The sequence below is a fragment of the Salvelinus fontinalis genome, chromosome 2 (assembly GCF_029448725.1).
Source record: "Salvelinus fontinalis isolate EN_2023a chromosome 2, ASM2944872v1, whole genome shotgun sequence".
NCBI lineage: Eukaryota > Metazoa > Chordata > Actinopteri > Salmoniformes > Salmonidae > Salvelinus > Salvelinus fontinalis.
In genome coordinates, this window is record NC_074666.1 from 10,482,739 (window position 1) to 10,510,717 (window position 27,979).

General features: G+C 42.3%; 2 protein-coding genes across 5 annotated transcripts in view; one reads left to right on the plus strand and one right to left on the minus strand.

Moving 5' to 3' along the window:
• The first annotated feature begins 1,396 nt into the window (after positions 1-1,396).
• On the plus strand, positions 1,397-21,574 carry LOC129811747 (E3 ubiquitin-protein ligase Praja-2-like). Of its 3 annotated transcripts, none has more exons than XM_055863316.1 (9): positions 1,397-1,475; positions 10,115-10,309; positions 10,735-11,770; positions 12,255-12,416; positions 14,819-15,004; positions 15,238-15,349; positions 19,579-19,693; positions 20,695-20,810; positions 21,050-21,574. In XM_055863316.1, the coding sequence occupies exons 2-9, from the start codon at positions 10,117-10,119 to the stop codon at positions 21,173-21,175; spliced, it is 2,046 nt and encodes a 681-aa protein (XP_055719291.1). In that variant the 5' UTR covers positions 1,397-1,475; positions 10,115-10,116; the 3' UTR covers positions 21,176-21,574. The 3 variants fall into 3 exon arrangements, with proteins under 3 accessions (XP_055719291.1, XP_055719283.1, XP_055719301.1); XM_055863308.1 differs by lacking the exon at positions 1,397-1,475 and adding an exon at positions 1,582-2,482; XM_055863326.1 differs by lacking the exon at positions 1,397-1,475 and adding an exon at positions 10,478-10,642 and having other exon boundaries at positions 10,229-10,309.
• Positions 21,575-21,800: 226 nt separating this feature from the next.
• Positions 21,801-27,979, minus strand: part of LOC129811738 (tyrosine-protein kinase Fer-like) — a 36,644-nt gene continuing 30,465 nt past the window's right edge. For both annotated transcript variants that reach the window (XM_055863299.1, XM_055863290.1), the window contains exons 17-19: positions 27,627-27,781; positions 27,242-27,364; positions 21,801-26,373 (exon numbers count right to left, since the gene is read on the minus strand). In XM_055863299.1, coding sequence (XP_055719274.1) covers positions 26,237-26,373; positions 27,242-27,364; positions 27,627-27,781 — 415 coding nt within the window. In that variant the 3' untranslated portion in view covers positions 21,801-26,236. The remainder of the gene's footprint in view (positions 26,374-27,241; positions 27,365-27,626; positions 27,782-27,979) is intronic.

Below are 27,979 nucleotides of genomic sequence, written 5' to 3' on the forward strand. Positions count from 1 at the left end.
CGTATTCACTCCTCTTTCACCCCAGCTGCCAAACTAACCCTGATTCAGATGACCATCCTACCCATGCTAGATTACGGAGACGTAATTTATAGATCGGCAGGTAAGGGTGCTCTCGAGCGGTTAGATGTTCTTTACCATTCGGCCATCAGATTTGCCACCAATGCTCCTTATAGGACACGTCACTGCACTCTATACTTCTCCGTAAACTGGTCATCTCTGTATACCCGTTGCAAGACCCACTGGTTGATGATTATTTATAAAACCCTCTTAGGCCTCACTACTATCTGAGATAGCTGCAGGCCTGATCCTTAACATACAACACCCGTTCTGCCAGTCACATTCTGTTAAAGGTCCCCAAAGCACACACATCCCTGGGTCGCTCGTTTTTTCAGTTCGCTGCAGCTAGCGACTGGAACGAGCTGCAACAAACACTCAAACTGGACAGTTTTATCTCAATCTCTTCATTCAAAGACTCAATCATGGACACTCTTACTGACAGTTGTGGCTGCTTTGCGTGATGTGTTGTTGTCTCTACCTTCTTGCCCTTTATGCTGTTGTCTGTGCCCAATAATGTTTGTACCATGTTTTATGCTGCTACCATGTTGTGCTGCTACCATGTTGTTGTCTTGTTGTGTTGCTACCATGCTGTGTTGTCATGTGTTGCTACCTTGTTATGTTGTGGTCTTAGGTCTCTCTTTATGTAGTGTTGTATTGTCTCTCTTGGCGTGATGTGTGTTTTGTCCTATATTTATATTTTATTTATTTATTTTTAATCCCAGCCCTCGTCCCCGCAGGAGGCCTTGTGCCTTTTGGTAGGCCATCATTGTAAATAACTATTTGTTCTTAACTGACTTGCCTAGTTAAATAAAGGTGAAATAAAATACATAAAATAAAATAAATACACATTTTGGGACTTTGTATTTGGCATTTGATTATTGATTGATATCGTAGGCTACTGCATTTTTTTTAGGAGAGTTACTGAAGCATTTCACTGTACCATTTACACCTGTATCCTGTGCACGTGACCTATACACATTGCTTTGATTTTGATTTGATTTATTGGATGACAATCTATTTTAGTCACCAACAAAGATGTTCCAGGTGTTTAATAAATCAAATTGCACAAGCCACACATTTATTATAATTTTTCTTTGTATTATATTTGACCAGATCTAATGTGTTATATTATCCTACATTCATTTCACATTTCCACAAACTTCAAAGTGTTCCCTTTCAAATGGATCAAGAATATGCATATCCCTGCTTCAGGTCCTGAGCTACAGGCAGTTCGATTTGGGTATGTCATTTTAGGCGAAAATTGAAAAAAAGGGGCGGATCCCTAAGAGGCTATCGATTGCCAGTGCAGTCTTCGCAATTGATTGGACAAATCCTGTCATATGACACTAAGTGTGCCGATGACGTTAGCTTAGTGTTTTTTTTCGCAGTTTCGGACGGAGAGAAAGCCTGGGGGACAGGTAATACAGAGATCACTTTGAATAATGGATGTCGCTATAGGTTAAAAGAAACAAGAAATATTGGGACCGGTAATGTTTGATTAAAACAAGTGGACCGTTTTGTCCCTTGGCGTTTGGAAATTGCTAGCTAACTGGGTGAGGAAGAAGCTCTTTTGACAAGCTAGCCAGCATAACACGATAACGTTACCGTTAGCTTGCTAACGTTAGGCCAAGGCCAAGGGTTTTTTCGTGTACTAAACAAACTTAATTTCTGAAAATACACCCTAATATGTCAACTAGCAGCCACATAACCAGCTGGCTAGATTGACTACTGTTATCGTAAACTATAGCTATTTGTCTTGAGTGCTGTGCAATGTATCTAGCTAGCGAATGGCGTCAGTAAAACAACTTTGCAACCAAGCTAGCTAGACAACAATGGCAAGCCGGTTTCAACAATTATGTAGTTAGCTACGCTATTGCCTATTCCGTTTCATTGCTGTCTAGTTTGCTTAAATGTAACAAAGTGTTTGTTTGCTATTAGCTCGCTATCAAGCTAGCTTGTAAAATAATTGTATAAACTAAATTGATGTCCTTTACAGTCTTGTGACATGTAGGAGACCAGGTTCAAACTAAGTCAGTCACCAAAAGGTCATGGCTAGAAGGAATCTAGTTCTGGTCAAATTAACGTCAGATTTGACTTTTTGTATCAGGTTAGGCTAATTAACGCAGCAGTTTAGGATAATTCACGTAGCAGGTTGGGATAAATAAACCGTCACAAGAGCAAGATTAAATAGGGAATGGAAGGGCTATGACAGGGCATTTCAACTATATTCTTATGGGGGCCTTCTAACGCAGCCTGTGATCATCATAGAAGGGAACATAAGGCACGCCAATGCGCCAGAGAGTCTTAGCATTCAAGAATGCTGTCATAATAGCTGGGTTCAAATCCTAGAGCCAAATTCATTGGAAGGAAATAAATTAAACATGTCACATTGGCTTCAGAAACGGACAGAAGTTTGTTTACCACAGTGAGTGTTTGATTCTCTGTTCTCCAGGATGTTGTCTCTGGTTTTGAATCTAAATGTTATGAGCTGAATTTTATAACTGAATATGAATGCATCTGCGATGTTTATATATGAAACTTTGATAATTTCAAGTTTATCAGTTGTAAACTTGATACAGACATGAATGCAATATCTACCATATTGAAATCGAATATATCAATATTGAAAGGATTGAATTTTAAAATGAAATGCAATATTTATTCAATTCAGTTTCAAATCATGGAATGAAAGTTACATTTCTGAATTCCATGATTCAATTTGTGCATTACAAATTCAAAATTATTCGATATCTTAATACAAATAAAAAAAATATGGATTTCAAATGCAATTTTTGTTGGCACTGAAATCGCTTCATATAGGCCTATCATTTTTTGGGATAATTTAACTGTTAGTACTGAATTTGGTAATATAAAACCTTCTCCCCCGTTCATGTCAATTTTGGTCACATCTGTAGCTAGTTTAACAATTGTTTTAGCAAGTCCATGAATGTTTACTTTGCTTTCATGTCATGTTAATCCTATTTGTTGTTTTGCTTTTATTTGCTAACTTTCCAGACTGTTTTTAAGTGTGAAGAAGGCCTCAACAACTGTTATGGTTTGCAGCAGTGTTTCTTGTATCTGGATCAAAGCTATAAAAAAATGCAGTTATTCTCACACTCATTCTCTAACTCTTTTTAGACAATAGGTTTATTTTGACAATATGGACTATGTCTAGATTCTGAATGTTTCTAATTATTTATTCAACATAAATACGTATCTCAAAAGTACCCTATTTGATTTAGCTCATTTGTTAGACATATTTGTGACATTATACTCTTCAAACATGTCAAATTTCCAGAGTGAGCGCTATGGCACTTTTAATGATATGACCCATTTTATACATAGAAATTAGGTCATTAACCAATCACAGCCCTCCGTTAGGATTAAACATTCAACAAATTACCAGCAGAGGGAGTCCCCTTTGAATCCATTTTCCCATTCACTGTGTTGGTGGTGCTTATAAAATTGATCAAATCTTCAGAATTAGTAGTGAGCCCACTGGAAATCGGATGTACTTGTAGAGTATATTGTTCCAAACGATGTCTTCAAATGAACAAAATCAAAAAGGATACTTTTGATTTGAGATGTTTTATTTAACTAGGCAAGTCAGTTAAGAACGAATTCTTATTTACAATGACTGACTACACTGGCCAAACTCGGATGACGCTGGGCCAATTGTGCACCGCCCTAGGGGACTCCCAATTACTGCCGGTTGTGATACAACCTGGATAATAACATGCATATTTTTTTTTATGTTGAGTGAATAAAGTTAATGTGAAATTATATTTCAGAATTTAGACATTCTCCATATTAGAGGTCGACCGATTATGATTTTTCAATACCGATACCGATTATTGGAGGTCAAAAAAAGCCGATACCGATTAATCAGACGATTTATTAAAAAAAAATTTTTTTTTCATATATATATTATATCATACACACACACATTTTTGTAATATTGACAATTGCAACAATACCCAATGAACACTTTTATTTTAACTTAATATAATACATAAATACACACACGCACACAGCTCTGAAGTGACAATGATACTGAAGAGTCTGCTTAGGAGACAAATACTCTCAACTGTTTGAATAAAAATAGAGTTTAAGTAACCTGTGATGAATGTTGAAAACAAAAACCTTAATTTCTATATGCAGGAAATCCTATTTTAATAATGGGCATGGTCAGAATTGACAACCAAAGTGCGAGTCATAATTCCCATGACACCTAGAAAATCTGAAAAGCGGTTCCTTCATTTATTGCATAGGATATTTTTAGATTCACTTAAAATAAGGTTTGTGTTTCGTGTAGGCTTACATCACCGTGGCAATTTTATAACTGTAGATATCCATAGGGCAAGGTAACTGATCAATATTGGCTAAATATAAGCAAAGATAATTTTTTTTGTAGAGTGGATTTATGAAAATATGTTGACAAACGTTACCTTATCCTAGTGAGATTTACACGGGTATCAAAACGTCAAGGCGGTTTAAGCCTGCACGAAACACAGACCTTATTTGAAGTAGATCAAGACATTCTCTATGGAAGACATGAACGGTAAAATAACGAAGGAACCCCTTTCAAATTCAGCCGCAAGTTATTACAGGAATTATAACGCGTCAACTATTTCTCTCTAAACCATATACCTTTGACTAATCTGGAAACTATCACCTCAAACAAAACGTTTATTCCGTTCCGTATTTTATCTAACGGGTGGCATCCATTAGTCTAAATATTCCTGTTACATTGCACAACATTCAATGTTGTCATAATTACGTAAAATTCTGGCAAATTAGTTCGCAAAGAGCCAGGCGGCCCAAACTGTTGCATATACCCTGACTCTGCATGCAATGAACGCAAGAGAAATGACACAATTTCACCTGGTTAATATTGCCTGCTGACCTAGATTTCTATTAGCTAAATATGCAGGTTTAAAAATATATACTTGTGTATTGATTTTAAGAAAGGCATTGATGTTTATAATTAACCTGTCTAGGACAGGGGTTCCTCTAGCGCAGGGGTCGGGAACCTTTTTGACTAAGAGAGCCATGAAAGCAAAAAATTTGGAAATTTATTTCAGTGAGAGCCATACAATATATTTTAAAAGTGAATTCAACTAAATGTCAGTATAATAAGCCTCTGAATGTGTCGAAGTGGCGCTTTACATTCGACCGTTTCATCGATGTAATTTTGTCATTGCAAATTAGACACACCGCAGAACCTGCTCTTTCCACAAAGGCGAATTCTTCGGTCCATTCGTCCTGAAATGTACGATACTCGTCATCTTTTTTTCTTTTCGCCATCTTCTTCGTCGAAGGGTTAGCTTTGAGCCAATGACCGAGCAGACTGATTCAAAAGGAGGCGTTTACCTGTTTTACCTAGCAACGGCCAACGTAGGCCAGTATCATTTAAAATCATTTAAAAGTATCATTAAAATAATGGACAATTGCTCCTGCAGCCCTGAACAGGACATGAGCAGTGAAAAATCGATGGATGGATTAAAACAAGTGAGAATAGGCCTCCCGGGTGACGCAGTGGTCTAGAGCACTGCATCGCAGTGCTAGCTGCGCCACCAGAGTCTCTGGGTTCGCGCCCAGGCTCTGTCGCAGCCGGCCGCGACCGGGAGGTCTGTGAGGCGACGCACAATTGGCTTAGCGTTGTCCGGGTTAGGGAGGGTTTGGCCGGTAGGGATATCCTTGTCTCATCGCGCTCCAGTGACTCCTGTGGCGGGCCGGGCGCAGTGCGCGCTAACCGAGGGGGGCGGGTGCACTGTGTTTCTTCCGACACATTGGTGCAGCTGGCTTCCGGGTTGGAGGCGCGCTGTGTTAAGAAGCAGTGCGGCTTGGTTGGGTTGTGCTTCGGAAGACGCATGGCTTTCGACCTTCGTCTCTCCCGAGCCCGTACGGGAGTTGTAGCGATGAGACAAGATAGTAATTACTAGCGATTGGATACCACGAAAATTGGGGTTAAAAAAAAAAAAAAAAAAAAAAGTGAGAATATTTTTTTTATCTGCGAGCCAGATGCAATCATCAAAAGAGCCACAGGTTCCCGACCCCTGCTCTAGCGGAACTCCGCCCACATTCCACTGGAAAGGCAGCGCGCGAAATTCAAAAAATATTTTGTAGAAATATTAAACTTTCACACATTAACAAGTCCAATACAGCAAATGAAAGAAGCATCTTGTGAATCCAGCCAACATGTCTGATTTTTAAAATGTTTTACAGCGAAAACACCACGTATATTTATGTTAGCTCACCACCAAATACAAAAAAGCACAGACATTTCTTTCACAGCACAGGTAGCTTGCACAAAACCAACCAAACTAACCAAGAACCAACCAAACTAACCAAGAAACAACTTCATCAGATGACAGTCCTATAACATCAGGTTATACAATACACTTATGTTTTGTTCGAAAATGTGCATATTTAGAGCTGCAATCTGTGGTTATACATTGTGAAAACGTAGCAACTTTTTTCCAGAATCTCCGGATATATTTTCTGACACTCACCTATTCTGACCAAATAACTCATAATAAACTTTACTAAAAAATACATGTTGTACAGCAAATGATAGATACACTAGTTCTTAATGCAATCACCATGTTAGAATTCTAAAAAATAACTTTAGTACGACATACAGCTTACGTTATAGCGAGACAGCGCCCAAAATCTGGGCGGAAAATAATACTAAACATTTGACAGAAATACGAAATAACATCATAAATGGGTCCTACTTTTGGTGAGCTTCCATCAGAATCTTGTACAAGGGGTCCTTTGTCCAGAATAATTGTTGTTTGGATTTAGAATGTCCTCTTCGTCTGTTGAATTAGCAACCAAAACTAGCCAAGTGGCGCGAAGCTGTCCATCATCACCAAACGCAGAGAACGGAACACGCCAAAACTCCCGAAATTTTTTAAATAATCTGATTAAACTATATTGAAAAAACATACTTTACGATGATATTATAACATTTATCAAATAAAATCGAAGCCGGAGATATTAGCCGTCTATAACGAAAGCTTTTCAGAAGCCAAGGCTGATGTTCTTCCCGCGTCTTCCTGAACAAAGGAAATTGGGGTCATGTCATTCCAAGACCTCTCTTTTGACCACAGATAAAGCTAGACACCCCATTTCACCGCTCACTGCCTATTGACATCTAGTGGAAGGCGTATGAAGTGCATGTATAGTTATAAATTTCAAATTAATTAAGCAAATTAATAGGGAGGCCCTGGAACAGTCTCGATTTCAGATTTTTCACTTTCTGACAGGAAGTTTGCTGCAAAATGAGTTCTGTTTTACTCACAGATATAATTCAAACGGTTTTAGAAACTTGAGTGTTTTCTATCCAATAGTAATAATATGCATATTGTACGAGCAAGAATAGAGTACGAGGCCGTTTAAATTGGGCACGATTTTTCCCCAAAGTGAAAATAGCGCCCTCTATCCTCAACAGGTTTTAAGTACACATTGGAGCAATGACAGTCATTGATTGATTGTTTTTTATAATATAAGTTTAATGCTAGCTAGCAACTTACCTTAGCTTACTGCATTCGCCAACAGGCAGGCTCCTCGTGGAGTGCAATGTAATCAGGTGTTAGAGCATTGGACTAGTTAACTGTAAGGTTGCAAGATTGCATCCCCCGAGCTGACAAGGTTAAAAATCTTCTTAACTGACTTGCCTAGTTAAATAAAGGTGTAAAATTATTATTATTATTTTTAAATCGGCGGCCAAAAATACCGATTTCCGATTGTTATGAAAACTTGAAATCGGCCCCCGATTAATCGACCATTCTGATTTAATCGGTCGACCTCTACTCCATATGTTAGAGCACACTATAAATATTATGACACCAAGATGTCTGCATCATGTACAGTTCACAGATCATAGGGTCTTACAGGAGGCATGTATACATTGCATTCTGGAAGTATTCAGGCCTCTTGACTTTTTCCTGGTTTTGTAATGTTATAGCCTTGCTCTAAAATTTATTAAGTTGTTTTTCCTCCTCATCAATCTACAAACACTACCCTATAATGACAAAGCAAAAACAGGTTTTTAGACATTTTTGCTAATGTGTACTTTTACTTTTACTGGGATCACATTTACATAAGTATTCAGACCCTTTACTCAGTAATTTGTTGAAGCACATTTGGCAGCGATTACAGCCTTGAGTCTTCTTGGGTATGACACTATCAGCTTGGCACACCTGTATTTGGGGAGTTTCTCCCATTCTTCTCTGCAGATCCTCTCAAGCTCTGTCAGGTTGGATGGGGAGCGTCGCTGCACAGCTATTTTCAGGTCTCTCCAGAGATGTTCGATCAGGTTCAAGTCCGGGCTCTGGCTGGGCCACCACTCAAGGAAATTCAGAGACTTGTCCCAAAGCCACTCCTGCGTTGTCTTGGCTGTGTGCCTAGTGTTCTCCTGTTAGAAGGTGAACCTTCGCCTCAGTCTGAGGTCCTGAGCTCTCTGGATGAGGTTTTAAACAAGGATGTATCTGAACACGTTTGAAACTTGGAAACATGAACACACTAGCTAGCTCCATTTGAACAACTCGAGAAATAAGCCTGCAGCAGACGTGATACCCTCTGTCATTGAAACGCCTGCTCAACAAACTGCCGACACAGGCTGTGAACAAGTGGTTCGGTGGCATTCTCTCTTTAATCTGTCGCCACCATGCTCGACGCTATGTACAAGGACTTCTACTTCGATGCAGACAAGAAACAGGGTTTACGTGAAATGTTACATACACAGCTGGACAAGATGGAAACGGACACATTGACAGTGGGCACCGAGGAAGAGAAGCCACGGACAGACAGCTGAAACGTCACTGCTTGACATGTATGATGAAATCCTGGTTGAGAATGAAACGACTGAACAATGAAACGGCACAGCAAAGGAAAGAAATAGGTCTATGATTATGTTTTACTGGTAATGGGGACATACGTAAATGCCAACAATAACTTTTTGATCTGTGTGTGTAACCTTTTTATTTAACAAGGAAAGTCCGTTAAAAACAAATTCTTATTTACAATGACGGCCTACCCCGGCCAAACCCAGACGACACTGGGCCAATTGTGCGCCGCCGCCGCCCTCCCAATCACGGCCGGATGTGATACAGCCTCGATTCGAACCAGGGACTGCAGTGAAGCCTCTTGCACTGAGATGCAGGGCCTTAGACCTCTGTGTCTGTGTGTGTCTTAACTATTTAACTGTACTAGAATGCTTAAAAGGACGCAAAAATTTTAAATATCGGTTATCTGTATCAGTTTTTTTGGCAAGGAAAATATCGGTATCGGCCAAAAATGTTATATCGGTGCATCACTACTGTCAGAGTGACCATTGGGCACTTGTTTTGGTACCCTTCCTCAGATCTGTGCCTCAACACAGATCTGTGCCTCCTGTCTTGGAGCTCTACGGACAATTCCTTTGACCTCATGGCTTGGTTTTTGCTCTGACATGCACTGTCAACTGGGACCTTTTATATAGACAGGTGTGTGCCTTTCCAAATCATGTCCAATCAATTTAATTTACCACAGGTGGACTCCAATTAAGTTGTAGAAACATCTCTAGGATGATCAATGGAAACAGGCTGCACCTGAGCTCAATTTCGAGTCTCATAACAAAGGGTCTGAATACTTATGTAAATATGGTATTTCTGTTTATTTTCACTTTGTCATTATGGGGTATTGTGTGAAGATTGAAGGGGGGATAAAATATGACACATTTTGAATAAGGCTGTAACATAACAATGTGAGATAAGGGAAGGGTTGTTAATACTTAGCGACTGTACTCTAGGCCTCAAGTCATTTTCATTAGGATCTAAAAAATGTTTTTTGCAATGCAAATGTAGAAAGCATGTCAAACATTCTTCCTTTCAATTAAGTTTCTATGTGATAATTGCCAGAATAATCTGAGATACCAAAAATATTTTTGGCTTTGCTGGCATGGAATCACCCAGTAGGTCTACTTTCAGGTTCGATTAAACCATCAGTCACTCTCTGCAACTTTTAATTTGGCGCCTTGTGTTTCAATGTTGTTATTTTCTCTCTGTAGTGATGGGTCAGGAAGCTGGCAAGCCAGCCTGGCCCAAACCACCTGGTGGACATCAGACAATCACAGGAAGGCGATACGGCAGGAGGCATGCATACGTTAGCTTCCGTCCAACCTCTGCCAAGCACAGGAACCCAGCCAGCGTGGAGGATTGGCCCGATACGGAAATGGACGGTGTCCATAGAGCGCATTCCATATGTACGTTGACGGTGCAATAGATAAATACGACTAAGTCCCATTTGCAGTGTATTGAATAGCTGAGGGACAAGCTTGTAGGCCATTTGAGTCAGGCCTATATTTCTACATGATATCAAGGTCAACAAATCAATTAAAGTTATGTTTATTATTTCTTTGACATCATGGCAGACCACTAAGCAACTCCTGTAGTGAGCAGCAGCATGTGAATAAGTACTGCACCGGGGCAGATTTGGATCCATTTATCCTGTGACATGGAATTCAGTGTGAGCAGCTAAGCCTATAAACCCCAATCTGCTCCATAAATGGTGGCTGGCTGGAGCTGCTGCATGCTATGTCAGTATTTAGCAAGTATAATAGTTGTGTATTGGCAAGTCATGGTAATAGTAGATGTTTTAGCTGTAACTAAATGCCTTTCTCCTTTCTAGCTTCAAAAGGAAACATCTCCTCGATGCTTCACGCCATCTTTCCTGTCTCATCGAATTCGGTTCACCCAGAGGTGAAAATCAAATCTGGCAAAGATCCTCCTCACAAGAAACAGTCAACTTCTAGGCAGTCATCGGAAGCCCACTCCATCCACTACAAAAAGAGTGACCAACCTGTAGCCCCAGACCAGGACCAAAATGTTGTCTCGAAGAAAAGTGCAGAAGCTAGTGCATGGCCTATCCCCGAGGACGAGGACAGCAACCCTTCTAATTCCAGCATATTGAGCATTGTAAATATTGATGCTTACGAGCCAGACAGTAGTGGCGGCGAGGAGGAGGGGGGACAGGGTTCCGACACGTCTCACGGTCTCCAGAAAAGACTGGATGACATGATCTTCGAGCTGGGTAAAGAGTTTGACTATCTCAGCGGTTTGCACTCGTATTTGTATACACAATCTAGTGAAGGGACGACAGACTGTTCCCTCAGAGACACTGAGTCAGTGAAAGATTCTAGAACAGATCCTAGATCAGATTCTAACACAGAAGAAATCCCTCCTGAGTGGAATATATCAGAACACAACAGAACAGATCACCCGGAAATCAGCACTGAGTTCCGAACACCAGAGGAGCTAGCAACTGTTGGCCCCAAAGGTCCTGCTGAGCTGGGGAACGACGACCACAGGGGGACCCAGTCAGAGATGGTGGTTAGGCCCAAAATTCGTAAGCAGTCTAGTGAAACACACCTGGAGAAGTGGAAGAGTTCTCATGGCGAGGAGGCACACTGTGGCTCAGCCAAACAGGCCAGCAAGACCAAGTGTGTGTCCGCACCGCCATTCTTCCTGACACAAACAGAAAGGCCAAACCAGGAGTTTCTCTTTGATTACCCTCAGACTCATTCATATGGGCTTAGCACTATCGAGAGGAGGGCTGAATATGGAGAAGCTTGTAGCAAAATTATTTCTGATGATGAAAAGGACATCTGGGAAGAACTGGAGGACTTCAATGAGACGGGTGTTCCTTTCATGAAGGCTGAGGAAAGGTTTAGTATACCTTTTATATTGTCATTTTTACATATCACCCTTTTATTGCTCTTAGATTGTAGTAAAATAGTACAAAACCGTGATTTTTATATATATATATATATATATATATATATATATATATATATATATATATATATAATGGTCAGTGGGATCTAATCATAAGTGTCTGATTTCTGTGAAAGGAAAATATCAGTTAAACATTCCACTATAGTTTATCTGTATTTTGAATTATACATAAATGTTAGACAAGGCATTTTCTAGGTCTCTGATGATCATTGACTTTGCAACTCATAATCCTATTGTTGCCTTTCTGTGAAAGTGTGAACACGAAGCTGTCTGTTGTCCTGATAGTGTCAACTGAGGATTGAGGAAGCGGAGGTTGCTAGCGAAGCTCTTGTGTTTTTACTGCTGAGACCTCTCTGCTAAGCAGATTAGGTGGGGGTGCTTACTAGATGGCCTGACGCATATGTGTGTCTGCAGCTCGGAGTGCAGCGAGGGGGAGTGGTCAGCCTTGTGGACGTCGGACTCTGGCCTGGAGAAGGAGCGTGGCTCCAGTCAGGAGAGCTGGGTGACGCTGCCTGGCCTGGACGAACTGCACAACAGCAGTCTTGAGGAAGTCCCCGAGCTCAGCCTGCCCCCTGAGTAAGCACCACCATCACTCCAGAGAATGCGTTTCCACTGTTCCAGAGTCCTTATACGGGTCACTCCTGATAACTGCAGCATAATACAGCCTTATACGGTCACTTATGATAAATGCTATCAATGGCTTGGGAGTGGCCTAAATGCATGTACTAATCTAGAGTAATGCAGATATGAGTAGTTAAATGGGGAAGTATTGAACTTGGGACTGAGGGACCAGTGTATTTAACTGTATGTATATCTAATGTATACTATATATTCTATAGTATATAATGTCATTGGCAAGCACAGCCAACCCTCAGACAGACACCGCCATGTGTTAATGCTGTGATGTGGAACCAAGGTGTGGGCTGGAATAACAAGTGCCACAGCAGCACAGTCTCTAAGCAAGGTCTTACATTAATAAATTAAATCAGTTGAGGTAGGCTGAATCATTCCCATGGATAATGATTTGATGATTAACTAGCTAAGATATGCAAACTACTGTACATGTATATCATTTGATCAAATCAAATGTTATTGGTCGCATACATATTTAGCGGGTGTAGCGAAACGCTTGTTCTTAACTCCAGGAGTGCAGTAATATCTAACAATTCACAACAATACACACAAATAAATACCTGTCTGCATAGCCTTCATTTCCAGTGCATACTACACTGCTCAAAAAAAATAAAGGGAACACTTAAACAACACAATGTAACTCCAAGTCAATCACACTTCTGTGAAATCAAACTGTCCACTTAGGAAGCAACACTGATTGACAATACATTTCACATGCTGTTGTGCAAATGGAATAGACAACAGGTGGAAATTATAGGCAATTAGCAAGACACCCCCAATAAAGGAGTGGTTCTGCAGGTGGTGACCACAGACCACTTCTCAGTTCCTATGCTTCCTGGCTGATGTTTTGGTCACTTTTGAATGCTGGCGGTGCTTTCACTCTAGTGGTAGCATGAGACGGAGTCTACAACCCACACAAGTGGCTCAGGTAGTGCAGCTCATCCAGGATGGCACATCAATGCGAGCTGTGGCCAGAAGGTTTGCTGTGTCTGTCAGCGTAGTGTCCAGAGCATGGAGGCGTTACCAGGAGACAGGCAGTACATCAGGAGAGGTGGATGAGGACGTAGGAGGGCAACAACCCAGCAGCAGGACCGCTACCTCCGCATTTGTGCAAGGAGGAGCAGGAGGTGCACTGCCAGAGCCCTGCAAAATGCCCTCCAGCAGGCCACAAATGTGCATGTGTCTGCTCAAACGGTCAGAAACAGACTCCATGAGGGTGGTATGAGGGCCCGACGTCCACAGGTGGGGGTTGTGCTTACAGCCCAACACCGTGCAGGACGTTTGGCATTTGCCAGAGAACACCAAGATTGGCAAATTCGCCACTGGCGCCCTGTGCTCTTCACAGATGAAAGCAGGTTCACACTAAGCACATGTGACAGACGTGACAGAGTCTGGAGACGCCGTGGAGAACGTTCTGCTGCCTGCAACATCCTCCAGCATGACCGGTTTGGCGGTGGGTCAGTCATGGTGTGGGGTAGCATTTCTTTGGGGGGCCGCACAGCCCTCCATGTGCTCGCCAGAGGTAGCCTGACTGCCATTAGGTACCGAGATGAGATCCTCAGACCCCTTGTGAGACCATATGCTGGTGCGGTTGGCCCTGGGTTCCTCCTAATGCAAGACAATGCTAGACCTCACGTGGCTGGAGTGTGTCAGCAGTTCCTGCAAGAGGAAGGCATTGATGCTATGGACTGGCCCGCCCGTTCCCCAGACCTGAATCGAATTGAGCACATCTGGGACATCATGTCTCGCTCCATCCACCAACGCCACGTTGCACCACAGACTGTCCAGGAGTTGGCGGATGCTTTAGTCCAGGTCTGGGAGGAGATCCCTCAGGAGACCATCCGCCACCTCATCAGGAGCATGCCCAGGCATTGTAGGGAGGTTATACAGGCACGTGTAGGCCACACATACTACTGAGCCTCATTTTGACTTGTTTTAAGGACATTACATCAAAGTTGGATCAGCCTGTATTGTGGTTTTCCACTTTAATTTTGAGTGTGACTCCAAATCCAGACCTCCATGGGTTGATAAATTTGATTTCCATTGATAATTTGGGTGATTTTGTTGTCAGCACATTCAACTATGTAAAGAAAAAAGTATTTAATAAGAATATTTCATTCATTCAGATCTAGGATGTGTTATTTTAGTGTTCCCTTTTATTTTTTTGAGCAGTGTATTTTTGATTCTCATTTGCAAGGTGAAAAGTTGGTCATGTCCATTTAGGGCACAAAATGGAAATGATTGTTTCTTATTGGACAGGTCTCTCCCTGTTTGTCAGTTTTCTTCAGTCTGGTGTCCAATGAAATCAACCCGTCTGTGTGTGTGTGTGTGCACGCACTGTGCAGGGAGCCGACCCCTCTGGAGGAGGGAGAGATACCGTGGTTGATGTACAACGAGGAGACGGGCAGCAGTAGTGACGAAGACCCAGATGGCATGAGTCACTTTGTCCATCCAGGCCTCTTCATCCTGGATGGGAACAACAACCTGGAGGATGACTCCAGCTTGAGCGAGGACCTGGACGCTGAGTGGAGGTAGGGGACAATTTGGAATTTTAACTCCAAATTGTGAGAGATAGATGGATATATATATATCATGATTTTGTGATCGTTTTCTGGAGGTGTGTAGAATGTTTAACGTTTTACTCCTGTAATGTACTTAGATGCGTTGACATTTGCAACGTGGTAGATGTATGGAGGGCCAGGAGGTTTCCTGACCTGGAATAACGTTATCTGACAAATATAATTATTTTTTTGCTTCATCTTAGGTTGCTAGATGACTTTGGAGAGGGCTTTGGGATGGCCCAGGATATTTCCTATGTGGATCCTCAGCTCCTCACATACATGGCTCTTGAAGAGCGTCTGGCCCAAGCTATGGAGGTAAGGCTAAAACCCTAGACTCTTACTATGACACGAGTCACTCTAATCAAGTCCACATGACACATAAGTGCAGACAGAAAGGTCTTAGGATCATATTTGTTCACCATTCCATCTCTAAATGTTTTGCTTAAAGTGTGCTTTTCAAGATTGTGCCATCCTATGTTGACACATTGAGCTCCTGCTCATCTGACCTGGGGTTTATGATGCTAAAATACCGCCCACCCCACTATATGCAGAGGGAATTCACGTGTGTTATCACAGCTGCGTACATACCGCCACAAGCAAACACCAAGGTGGCACTCGGCGAACTGTACAAGATCATTAACCAGCAAGAATCCTCTCACCCGGAAGCAGTCTTCATTGTCACGGGTGACTTGAACCGAGCCCGTCTAAAGCAAATTTTCCAAAAATATTACCAACATGTATCCTTCCCCACAAGAGGATCTGTTGTGCTTGACCATGTATACACAAACATCCGCGATGCGTACAAAGCATTCCACCACCCCCTCTTCGGCCAATCAGATCACGTCTCTTGGTTCCTACTCCCCGCCTACAAGCAGCAACTCGAGGGAGCCACCAACACAGAGAATAGTGAGGTGCTGGACAGAGGCAGACTCAATGCTGCAGGATTGTTTAGAGAATACTGATTGGAATATGTTCAAAGATTCATCAACCCAGGACTCATCCATCAACATTGAGGAATATACATTGTCAGTCATAGGCTTCATTAGGAAGTTTGTTGATGATGTACCCACAATGACAATCCGGACATACTCCAACCAAAAACCCTGGATGAACGGAGATATCCGTACAATGCTGAGAGCCTGTACTGCAGCATTCAATTTCAGCAGAACGAACTCCGACTTAGGAAGGCAAAAAGACAATAGACTCAATCTTGAATTGATGTACGTCCAATCACTCGCATGTGGCAAGGACTACAGACTATCAAAGACTACAAAGGTAAATCCAGCTGTGCGGTATCCACTGACACCTCCCTCCCAGATGCACTTAACACATTCTATGCTTGCTTCGAGGCAGACAATACAGAGCCATCCAGGAAGATTCTCGCTGCTCCGGGCGACCAGGTGCTTCTGCTCTCCGAGGCTGACGTGAGAAACTCATGTGTGAAGAATCACAGCCGCCGGCTCAGGCATCTTTGGCTGCATCTTCTGAGTGTGTGCTGACCAGCTGGCGGGCGTCTTTTCGGACATCTTCAACCTGTCCCTAGCCTAGGCTGTAGTCTCCACCTGCTTTAAGGAGACCATCGTCCCAGTGCCAAAGACAAACACCCCGTCACGCTAACCTCTGTCATCATGAAGTGCTTCAAGAGGCTGGTCATGGCCCACATCAAAGCCAGCATGCCAGGCACACTGGACCCACTCCAATTTTCCTACTGCTCCAACAGATCCACGGAAGATGGCAGTAACACATTTTGGAGGAAAGGAACAACTACATGAGAATGCTGTTTTATTGACAATAGTTCAGCATTCAACACTATTGTTCCCTCCAAGCTCGACACCAAACTCAGAGCCTTGGGTCTCGACATCACCCTTTGCTACTGGATCCTGGACTTCCTGACGGACAGACCACAGGCTGTGAGAATTGGCAACAACTCCTCCTCAGCCCTCTGCTGCACTCCCTGTTCACCTACGACTGCGTGAACTTTGCCCCTCACCAACTCTATCACGTTTGCTGACGACACCACGATTGTAGGCCTGATAACCAACAACGATGAGTCAGCCTATAGGGAGGTGGTAAGTGAACTGGCATTGTGGCGTCATGAGAACAACCTCTCTCAACGTCAGCAAAACAAAATAATTTATTGTTGACTTAAGGAAACAGAGGGAACATTGCCCAATCCACATCAATGGGACTGTAGTACAGAGATACAAGTTTTAAATTCCTTGGCGTCCACATCACAAGGACTTGTCATGGACCAACAACAGCGTCTCTACTTCCTAAGGCGGTCCTTTCCAAATACTACCGCTGCACCATCGAGAGCGTACTGACCGGTTGCATCATTGCCTGGTACAGGAATTGCTCCATCCACGACCGCAAGGCCCTCCAGCAGAGGGTGAAGACTGCCCAATACATCACTGGGACCATGCTCCCACCCATCCAGGACATCTACTCGAAACGGTGGCTGAGGAAAGCACACGGCATCAAGGAACTCGTACACCCCAGCCATGAGCTGTTCACTCCTTTACCGTCGGGCAGACGGTATCGGAGCTTGAGTCCTGATATCAATGGCCTCAAACTTTTTCTATCTATAGGCCATGACTGCTGAACACATGAACTGGACTGACCACCTGCTCTGATTCTCTCCACCTTAGCACACATCTCAACTGCTGCTACCAGACTTATTATACTGCTCGTGTAAATATTGTACTATAAATTTTGCCTTCCTGTATAATACACTGCTCAAAAAAATAAAGGGAACACTTAAACAATACAATGTAACTCCAAGTCAATCACACTTCTGTGAAATCAAACTGTCCACTTAGGAAGCAACACTGATTGACAATAAATTTCACATGCTGTTGTGCAAATGGAATAGACAAAAGGTGGAAATTATAGGCAATTAGCAAGACACCCCCCAAAAAGGAGTGATTCTGCAGGTGGTGACCACAGACCACTTCTCAGTTCCTATGCTTTCTGGCTGATGTTTTGGTCACTTTTGAATGCTGGCGGTGCTCTCACTCTAGTGGTAGCATGAGACGGAGTCTACAACCCACACAAGTGGCTCAGGTAGTGCAGTTCATCCAGGATGGCACATCAATGCGAGCTGTGGCAAAAAGGTTTGCTGTGTCTGTCAGCGTAGTGTCCAGAGCATGGAGGCGCTACCAGGAGACAGGCCAATACATCAGGAGATGTGGAGGAGGCCGTAGGAGGGCAACAACCCAGCAGCAGGACCGCTACCTCCGCCTTTGTGCAAGGAGGTGCACTGCCAGAGCCCTGCAAAATGACCTCCAGCAGGCCACAAATGTGCATGTGTCTGCTCAAACGGTCAGAAACAGACTCCATGAGGGTGGTATGAGGGCCCGACGTCCACAGGTGGGGGTTGTGCTTACAGCCCAACACCGTGCAGGACGTTTGGCATTTGCCAGAGAACACCAAGATTGGCAAATTCGCCACTGGCGCCCTGTGCTCTTCACAGATGAAAGCAGGTTCACACTGAGCACATGTGACAGACATGGCAGAGTCTGGAGACGCCGTGGAGAACGTTCTGCTGCCTGCAACATCCTCCAGCATGACCGGTTTGGCGATGGGTCAGTCATGGTGTGGGGTGGCATTTCTTTGTGGGGCCGCACAGCCCTCCATGTTTTCGCCAGAGGTAGCCTGACTGCCAATAGGTACCGAGATGAGATCCTCAGACCCCGTGTGAGACCATATGCTGACACATGCACATTTGTGGCCTGCTGGAGGTCATTTTGCAGGGCTCTGGCAGTGCACCTCCTTGCACAAAGGCGGAGGTAGCGGTCCTGCTGCTGGGTTGTTGCCCTCCTACGGCCTCCTCCACGTCTCCTGATGTACTGGCCTGTCTCCTGGTAGCGCCTCCATGCTCTGGACACTACGCTGACAGACACAGCAAACCTTGTTGCCACAGCTCGCATTGATGTGCCATCCTGGATGAACTGCACTACCTGAGCCACTTGTGTGGGTTGTAGACTCCGTCTCATGCTACCACTAGAGTGAGAGCACCGCCAGCATTCAAAAGTGACCAAAACATCAGCCAGGAAGCTTAGGAACTGAGAAGTGCTCTGTGGTCACCACCTGCAGAATCACTCCTTTTTTGGGGGTGTCTTGCTAATTGCCTATAATTTCCACATTTTGTCTATTCCATTTGCACAACAGCATGTGAAATTTATTGTCAATCAGTGTTGCTTCGTAAGTGGACAGTTTGATTTCACAGAAGTGTGACTGACTTGGAGTTACATTGTGTTGTTTAAGTGTTCCCTTTATTTTTTTGAGCAGTGTACTTATGCTAGAATATACTTTATTTTTCTTATTGTTGCATTGTCCAGAAGGAACCTGCAAGTGAGCATTTCGTTGGGCGACGTATACCATGCATATCCTGTACATACGACTAATAACTTGTTGCTGTCTTGTGCAACACGAAGACCCATACTTAACAATGTTTACCTACCTACACTTTAATTACATTGTACGCATCCATGTAAATACATAGGCATGTTGGCACCTGATGTTTTTCTTGTTGTGGTTCACAGGCAGCTCTAGCCCACCTGGAGTCCCTGGCCATTGATGTGGAGCAGGCCCACCCTCCGGCTACAGAACAGATTATAGAGCGTCTGCCTCAGATCACCATATTGGAGGACCCCACTGGTAAGTTCACATTGCTAGAAGACCACAGTGGTAGGACCAAACAGACTAGCCCTTCCCTCTGCTTCCTTTGAATTGGCTGTGTGCAATTTCCCATTTTAGCATTGGCAACAAGAGACTGTCATTCTGGGTGTAAGAAGTGAAATACAGCTAAATGTGCAATACCTTCAAGGATTCCATCAATGTCATAATTCACATTGCTCTTTGAAAAAGATCAAGCAAAACCATATTTCCATTGGTGGAAGGAGTAATATTTGTTATTTTAATGTTGACATGCACTAACTAATGTAAATGGCCTAGCTAATGCAGTGGTTAATACCAACATGGAGTGCCTTTTGTATCAGGATCAAAAGACATGTGATTAGTGGGACTGTCCACTCTGTAAATCCCCACCTTCAGTCTTGCACTCATTTTTACTATTTGCCGGCTGGACCGGCAATCCAGTCCAGACTGACACGGATAGAAACCAGCTGCTAATATATAGACTGTAAAATATAGATGCAGAACACTGTGCTCATTAGTCTGTATGAAATGGATCATAAAGACTTCAGCAGGCTGTTTGTCTCAACACATCGACGCATTCCATATGGAAATATTCTGCTGTTACTGATCCAATGTTGATTAAGAAATAACTTGCCGTGCGTAAAGCAATGCATTATATGAATGATGGGCACATAATGTAAATGTGTCTGGTATCTCGTCAAGTTTGACACGCCGTGTGTCCCCGGTAAGCAGGTGTCGAGATGGCCGCCATTTGTCATGCCATGTCGGAGCGAGCGGTTCCAACTGTGTGCTTGTGGATCGAGTGAATGGAGCCTGATGGAATGTAAACGTGTGGGGCTGTGAATACAGAACAGAGTGGATGAGGCCGGGGCTGCAGAACATGAAGTGACAAATGGCCCAACGCCACTCTCAGACACTTATGATTAGTTCTTCTTGTGCGCCTCTGTCTTTATCCTTGTCTTTCTCTCTCTCGCCTTTCTTTCTCTTTCCTTTCTCTCTAGGTCAAGAACATTGCTGTGCCATCTGCTGTGGTGAGTACGTCAAAGACGAGATTGCAACCCAGCTGCCGTGCCACCACATGTTCCACAAGATCTGCGTGACTCTCTGGCTCCAAAAGGTATGTGTGACTGTCTGAGGGCCTCTGTGTGTGGAGAATAACTTATTGTGAAGCCCATTCAGACTCTCCTTTCTAAAGCCTTCATGTACATGGCCTGTACTGCACATAAGCATGTCATTTAAATGTGATGAGGGTGGTGGCATCAGCCTATATTTAGTCTAGCTCCTGGTCTGTGTCAATGTATTTTGAGTGATGATATGGAAATGTTTATACTGACTTATGGTATCTTTTCTCTCTAGTCTGGGACTTGCCCTGTCTGTCGTCACATACTGTCGCCTGTTGTCACGGAGACCACTGCTAACACCTCGTTTGTGTCGGATCAGGACATCCCACCGTCCAATCACAGCGCAGCCGGAATGCGGTGAATCCACAGCCAGAAAAGAGGCCTGCAACGCTTCAATGAAAAATAGTTCTTATTACTTTTTCTTTCATTGTCGCTCTCTGCAATGTAACTCTATGAATGAGATTGTTGAATTAGTTCTGCACATGTTCAAGATCTATGTCCGAGAGACAGTTCAGGCTTATTTTCTGAGAAAATATTATCTGTATAATGTCAAGTCTTTGTTACGAATGTATGTTTTAATGAAGGATATGAAATTAGGAAATTGCAATTTTTGTTTATCCTAGATTTTCGTTAAAGCATTTCAGATTTTACTTGCACATTTTTTTTAATACAGATGAAAGCATTGCTTATGTACCTCACATTGTACTAACTTCAAAATCATTTTGGTTCCCGTGTTCAATAAAGGCTGTAGTGTGGCTAAGTCTTGAACTATCAAAACCAATAACTTCCTTACGAAGAGTTTGTATACATCCACTGTAGAAGCCATTCAGATGTTTCCACAAGAGGTTTAACACACCACCGTTATTTCTCACAATGGAAGCGGATCATCAAATATTTGTATTTTGATTAAGGATTTCAAAGATAATGGTGTATATTAATTTCTCCACCTTCACCTTCCCAAATCAGAAATAACATGATCTGTTGAATTCAAAGAGCCAATAATGTTTTTTATTGCAAGTACACAGTATAAACAATGACAGGACATGATTGTGAAAGCTAAATCTAACAAGGGGCATACAGGTGTGTAATAGCAAACACATTTAAGGACATTTTTCAAATACAACCACACTAGCTACAGTAATTCTTACTACATAATATGGGCTAACTATAACGTGATACTCATTCAAATCCAGTGCATTGTTCACTTGTTACTTTAGATATGGTCTTTATTCATAGGGAAGCATGTTGGGCTAAACACAACAGTACTATTGTGTCTGTGTGTCTTTAACATGGCCAAAAGTGCAATCAATAAGGTCTGTTGTGGCAATAAATATCCCAGCTCTTTAAATTACAGTCTGACACACACATTAAAAAACAATATGCTTTAGGAAAAAAGCTCAGTAATGCACATAGTGCATTTGGAAAGTATTCAGACCCCTTGACTTTAACCACATTTTGTTACATTACAGCTTTTTAAATGTAAAAAAAGAATCCTCATCAATCTACACACAATACCCCATAATGACAAGGCAAAGGCAAAAACAGGTAATTTATAAACTTTACATAAGTGTTCAGAACTTTGTTGAAGCACCTTTGGCAGCGACTACAGCCTTGAGTCTTGGGTGTCGCGACAAGCTTGGAACACCTGTATTTGGGGAGTTTCTCCCATTCTTTTCAAGCTCTGTCAGGTTGGATGGGGAGCGTCGCTGCACAGCTATTTTCAGGTCTCTCGAGAGATGTTTGATCAGGTTAAAGACCGGGCTCTGGCTGGGCCACTCAAGGACATTCAGAGACTTGTTCTGAAGCCACTCCTGCGTTGTCTTGGCTGTGTGCTTAGGGTCGTTGTCCTGTTGGAAGGTGAACCTACGGCCCAGTCTGAGGTCCTGAGTGCTCTGGAGCAGGTTTTCATCAAGGATCGCTCCGTTCACCTTTCCCTCGATCCTGACTAGTCTCCCAGTCCCTGCCGGCTGAAAAACATCCCCACAGCATGATACTGCCACCATCATGCTTCACCGTAGGGATGGTGCCAGGCATCCTCCAGACGTGACATTTGGCATTCAGGCCAAAAGGTTCAATCTTGGTTTCATCAGACCAGAGAATTGTGTTTCTCATGGTCTAAGAATATTTTAGGTGCCTTTTGGCAAACTCCAAGCGGGCTGTAATGTGCTTTTTACTGAGGAATGGCTTTCATCTGGCCACTACCATGAAGGCTTGATTTGTGGAGTGCTACAGAGATGGTTGTACTTCTGGAAGGTTCTCCCATCTCCACAGAGGAACACTAGAGTTCTGTCAGAGTGACCATCGGGTTCTTTATCACCTCCCTGAACAAGGCCCTTCTCCGATTTCTCAGTATGTCCTGGCGGCCAGCTCTAGGAAGAGTGGTGGTCGTTCCAAACTTCTCCCATTTAAGAATGATGGAGGACACTGTGTTCTTTGGGAACTTCAATGCTGCAGACATTTTTGGTACCCTTCCCCAGATCTGTGCCTCGAAACAATCCTGTCTCTGAGCTCTACGGACAACTCCTTCGACTTCATGGCTTGGTTTTTGCTGTCAACTGTGGGACCTTATATATGGTTGTGTGCCTTTCCAAATCACGTCCAATCAATTGAATTGACCTCAAGTGGACTCCAAGTTGTAGATTAATCAAGGATCATCAATGGAAACAGGATGCACCTGAGCTCAATTTCAAGTCTTATAACAAATGATCTGAATACTTATGTAAATAAGTTGTTTATTTATAATTGGCAAAAAAAATGTAAAAACCTGTTTTTGCTTTGTTAATATGGGTTATTGTGTGTAGATTGCTGAGAGGATTTATTTAATCCATTAAACAATAAGGCTGTAACGTAACAATGTCAAAAGTCGAGGGGTATGAATACTTTTCGAAGGCACTGCACCTTTAAAAGCTGTGAAGCTGGTCTTGGAGTACATACCGGAATGCTAACGTTAATGCAGCACAATACTTTCACATTGAATTGTGAAGCTTAAATACACTTTCACTCAAAAACAAATGAGTGACAAAGACAATTCCATTCAACACAAGTGTAATAATGGTCTGTATCATGTATTGGCCAGTAATGTAGAGCAGATTTTTAACTACTCATGGGGAAATCTAGACTTTGTCACTTTGCATGAGAAGAATAAAAATAGAAAACAATTTTAACCATAGAACAAATTCTATAAAAAAAAATAAAAAAAAAGGCAAATATTTTAATACACTAACAGGAGACAAATTAATATAAAATACTCATACTATTTAAGTGTTTCAAATAAATAAGAGTTACTGAAAAAGGTGTATGCTTTTCAAATGTGTTTAACAGAAATATCTTGTGCTCATCAACCAGTAGTTAAGATGTAAGCTCCCTTCGCCTATTCATTCTACACATTTTTCTTACTAGGTTGCAAAACATTTCTTTAAATATCAGGAGGTAATTTGACTGGAGAAATGAAGAAAATAACTGTTACTCCTGTCAACGAACCAAAGCCTGTGTCTCAAATGACACCCTATTCGCCATATAATGTACTACCTTTGGCATATAAGTGCACTATATAGGGAATAGGGTGTAATTTGTGACACAGTAAGATGAGGATACAGGATAGATGAGCAGGAGACATTGTATAATGGATAGGAAAGAGGATTTTTCCAAAAATCTTTTATACATATACTAAAAATGTACAAACAATCATGCAGATTCAGAAGCAAAACATAGAAAATGTTTTCTTTATCGAATAAATCATTGGAAGAAACACTTCCAATAGAGAAACACACAAAACGTGACCTACATTTGCATAAAATAAAAGTTATAGCATCTACAAGTATTTACAAAATACAGGAGGAATGTTTTTTGAAAGACAAGAGTTCCATCATTCTAATAGGAGTGAAACTGATGGATGGATGTGACGTGTTACTTCACAGAAGATGCTTTTGAAGACACGCTTGGGCTATCAGCACAAATGGCAAGCAGCTTGGTTGACATAGAAACAACATGGCACCCTCAGAGAAATTACATCATACAGGAGTGGCTGGAATAGCGAATATACTATATTAGGGACCGGAGAATTACCTTGCCAGGAAAACTGTAGACCATAGGTATAGACTAGGCCCCAGAGTTCTCTCTTGGTCATGTCGCATGGTCAGATACAACTCCTGGCCCGAAGTATACTTAATGAAAACAAGTTCACTGTTCATTGCTGAATGCATGTCTATCAACGATTTAGAACAGTAGTTTTATTTTTTTTAAATGGAAGTAAAAAAATACCACAAAAATGAATACATGAAAAATGGAGCTCCTTAAAACTCTCGTAGCTATGTAAAAGCGGATTGTTTTTGACACAAAATGCTAAATTCACATTTCAAGTCAGATAGTACAGTTATGGTACATTCTAATTCTCAAATGATGAGTATTGAGCTTGTAACAACAGAGACCAAAACGTAGAAAATAGTCAGCATTCTGGAGGGTCTGAAACATTTAATATTTCTAAGTAAAATTATATTAATTCTAAATAAATGGCCTTATTGCAATATTTCTACATTACAAAGCCCAAACAATTATAGGAAAAGGGTGTCACAAATTGCACCTATCCTTGTATGTTTTACTCAAAGGGTTTCTACATTAAATAGTGGGCAAAAAGAGAATACTTTACGAAATCTTAGGACAGAAATGATTCACAGATCTCAAATCAAACTGTCACATCACAATAAGACTTCACAGGAAGAAGAAAAAACTTCTTGCTGAATGTCAAAAAGTCAAGCTCGAGACAAAAACAGACACTATACCCTTAGGTATAAACTGTTACGTCCTTGGGTAGGAACTGGTTCTCAAACTCCATCTGTCTCTGAAGACTGAAATGAGCTACGGAGGGCATCTAGACAGTCTTTTTTAGACGTTGCACGGCTACACGGAGCACCAGACTGCTTTGCATTTTCAAGTCATATTACTCATCTAACCTTAACAGGACCAAACTCAGGGCCCTAAAAAAAAAACTAGAAATTGTTACATTTCTCGTTATCGTGGCTATGCCCGAGTGATGACCAATAGCAAAACGACAGAAGTGCAATGGAGCATGATGAATTGTATCTATTGTACACATGTTTGCATGGTTATGTCTCAAAACACCTTTAGTTGCAGAGGTTCAGTAAGAGAAAGGAACAGAAATAAAGGAACACCAGGTTTAAAAAAACTAATACTGTCATATTTTGACAATGATCCAAGCTAAGCAGAGATCTCTCTCCTTGATAATGGCTCAAAACAGTTGCCTAGGCAAATAACACAGTGATTTTGTGACAAAGTATACATCGTGAGTACAATCACGACAAGTAGCATCAAGGCTGTAACGTTCTGTGGTGTTTCTCTCAGGTTGTAAGGGGGTGATCCCCTGGATGTGATGACATGACCTGGTCCACCTTCCCCTACCAGGCTGCTATTTCTTCTTGATCGAGGCCAGTTCTTTCTGAAGATCGGCGAACTTTGGCCGATTTTCAGGTTTGTACTCCCAGCACTTCTGCATGACTTTGTAAATCTCCTCAGGGCACTTTGTTGGACAGGACATTCTGTAATCTAAGATGGGGGGGAGACAGACAGACAGAGGGAAAATGTCATTTAATTTCCTAAGATGGATCGAGGCAGTATAATCAGGGGTATAAGTTTAGAGAACAAATGACCATCCAACGCAGTTCTCTTCATGACTTCTTGTAGTTAAAGTAATTGTCTCTATAGGGCCAACTCCAATGCAAAAGGACAGACAGACAACCCCTTAAAGTAATCCTTTGAGTTCTCTCATCCAGACGAACAGTTCTTATGCTGACGTTACTTCCACAGGCAGTTTGGAACAGTTTGGAACAGTTTGAAACTCAGTAGTGAGTGTTGCAACCGAGGACAGACAATTTTTACGCGCTAGGTGATCCCGTTCTGTTTCCACTTCACAATAACAGCACTTACAGTTGACCAGGGCAGCTCTAGCAGGGCAGAAATTTGACAAACTGACTTGTTGCAAAGGTGAGCTCTTCAGTAAGGCCATTCTACTGTCAATGTTTGTCTATGGAGATTGCATGGCTGGGTGCTCAATTTAATACCTGTCAGCAACGGATGTGGCTGAAATTGCATAATCCACAAATTTGAATGGCTGTCCACATAATTTTGGCCATGTAGTGTTGTGCCGTCTTATATCATTAGCAAGACCCTCACAACAGGAAAAATCGTAAGGTACAATCTGTTGACGACTGAGGGAGGGTTCACTTATGAATGAGCTTGTCAAGAGGTTAAAAAAAATACTGGAGAACATACACCTCTGTCTACTGGCCTGACAATAAGCAACAGAGGAGTTGGCTAAAGCACAAACAGATCAGGCTACCAGGCTAATAGAGATATGCTGGCAATAAGGGAGATCAACACAACACTCTGAACCCTTGGAGGGATGTCTTCTTACCTTTCTCCACTTGCTCTCTGGCCTGCTGGTTGGTCATCCCTGGGTAAGGACACACTCCTAGACTAAACGTTTCCCATAGGAGGATGCCAAAACTCCACACATCACTCTCCGAGCTGTATCTCCCTGGAACAACGACCAAACACAACCCCACTGTCTCAGCCATCAAGTATTGAAGAAGACATGCTGTGTCATCAAGAAGAATTGATCAAACTATGCTACCTCCTGCAGAGCTACAAATCATATACTCCCAAAAGAACATGGTTATTGAGAGTTATTTCTACAGTAATTACCCTTTGAGGGGTAAGGCCTATGTTGCCGTTAACCTATAAATCTATTTGGAGCTTTGATAAAGAAATTGGTGAAAAAGAAAGGCCCTCCAGTTTACCATAATTCAAAGCCTCTGGAGCCGTCCACTTGATGGGGATCTGTTTGAGGCCAGACGACGAGTAGATCCCATCGTCCTCTTGTCTCGACATCCCAAAGTCGCTGATCTTCAGCAGGTTGCTCTCTCCCACCAGACAATTCCTAGCCGCCAGATCCCTAAAGGATGGACAGGGGGAGGGATAATAATATCATTTCACTTCCATTCTCCCTCCCTCTATCCTCCTCCGACAAATGTTTATTTGTGACGTGCCGATTACAAAGGTGTAGACCTTACAGTGAAATGTTTACTTACATTCCTTTAACCAACATTGCAGTTAAGAAAAATAAGTGTTATGTAAAAAATAGAGAAGTAAT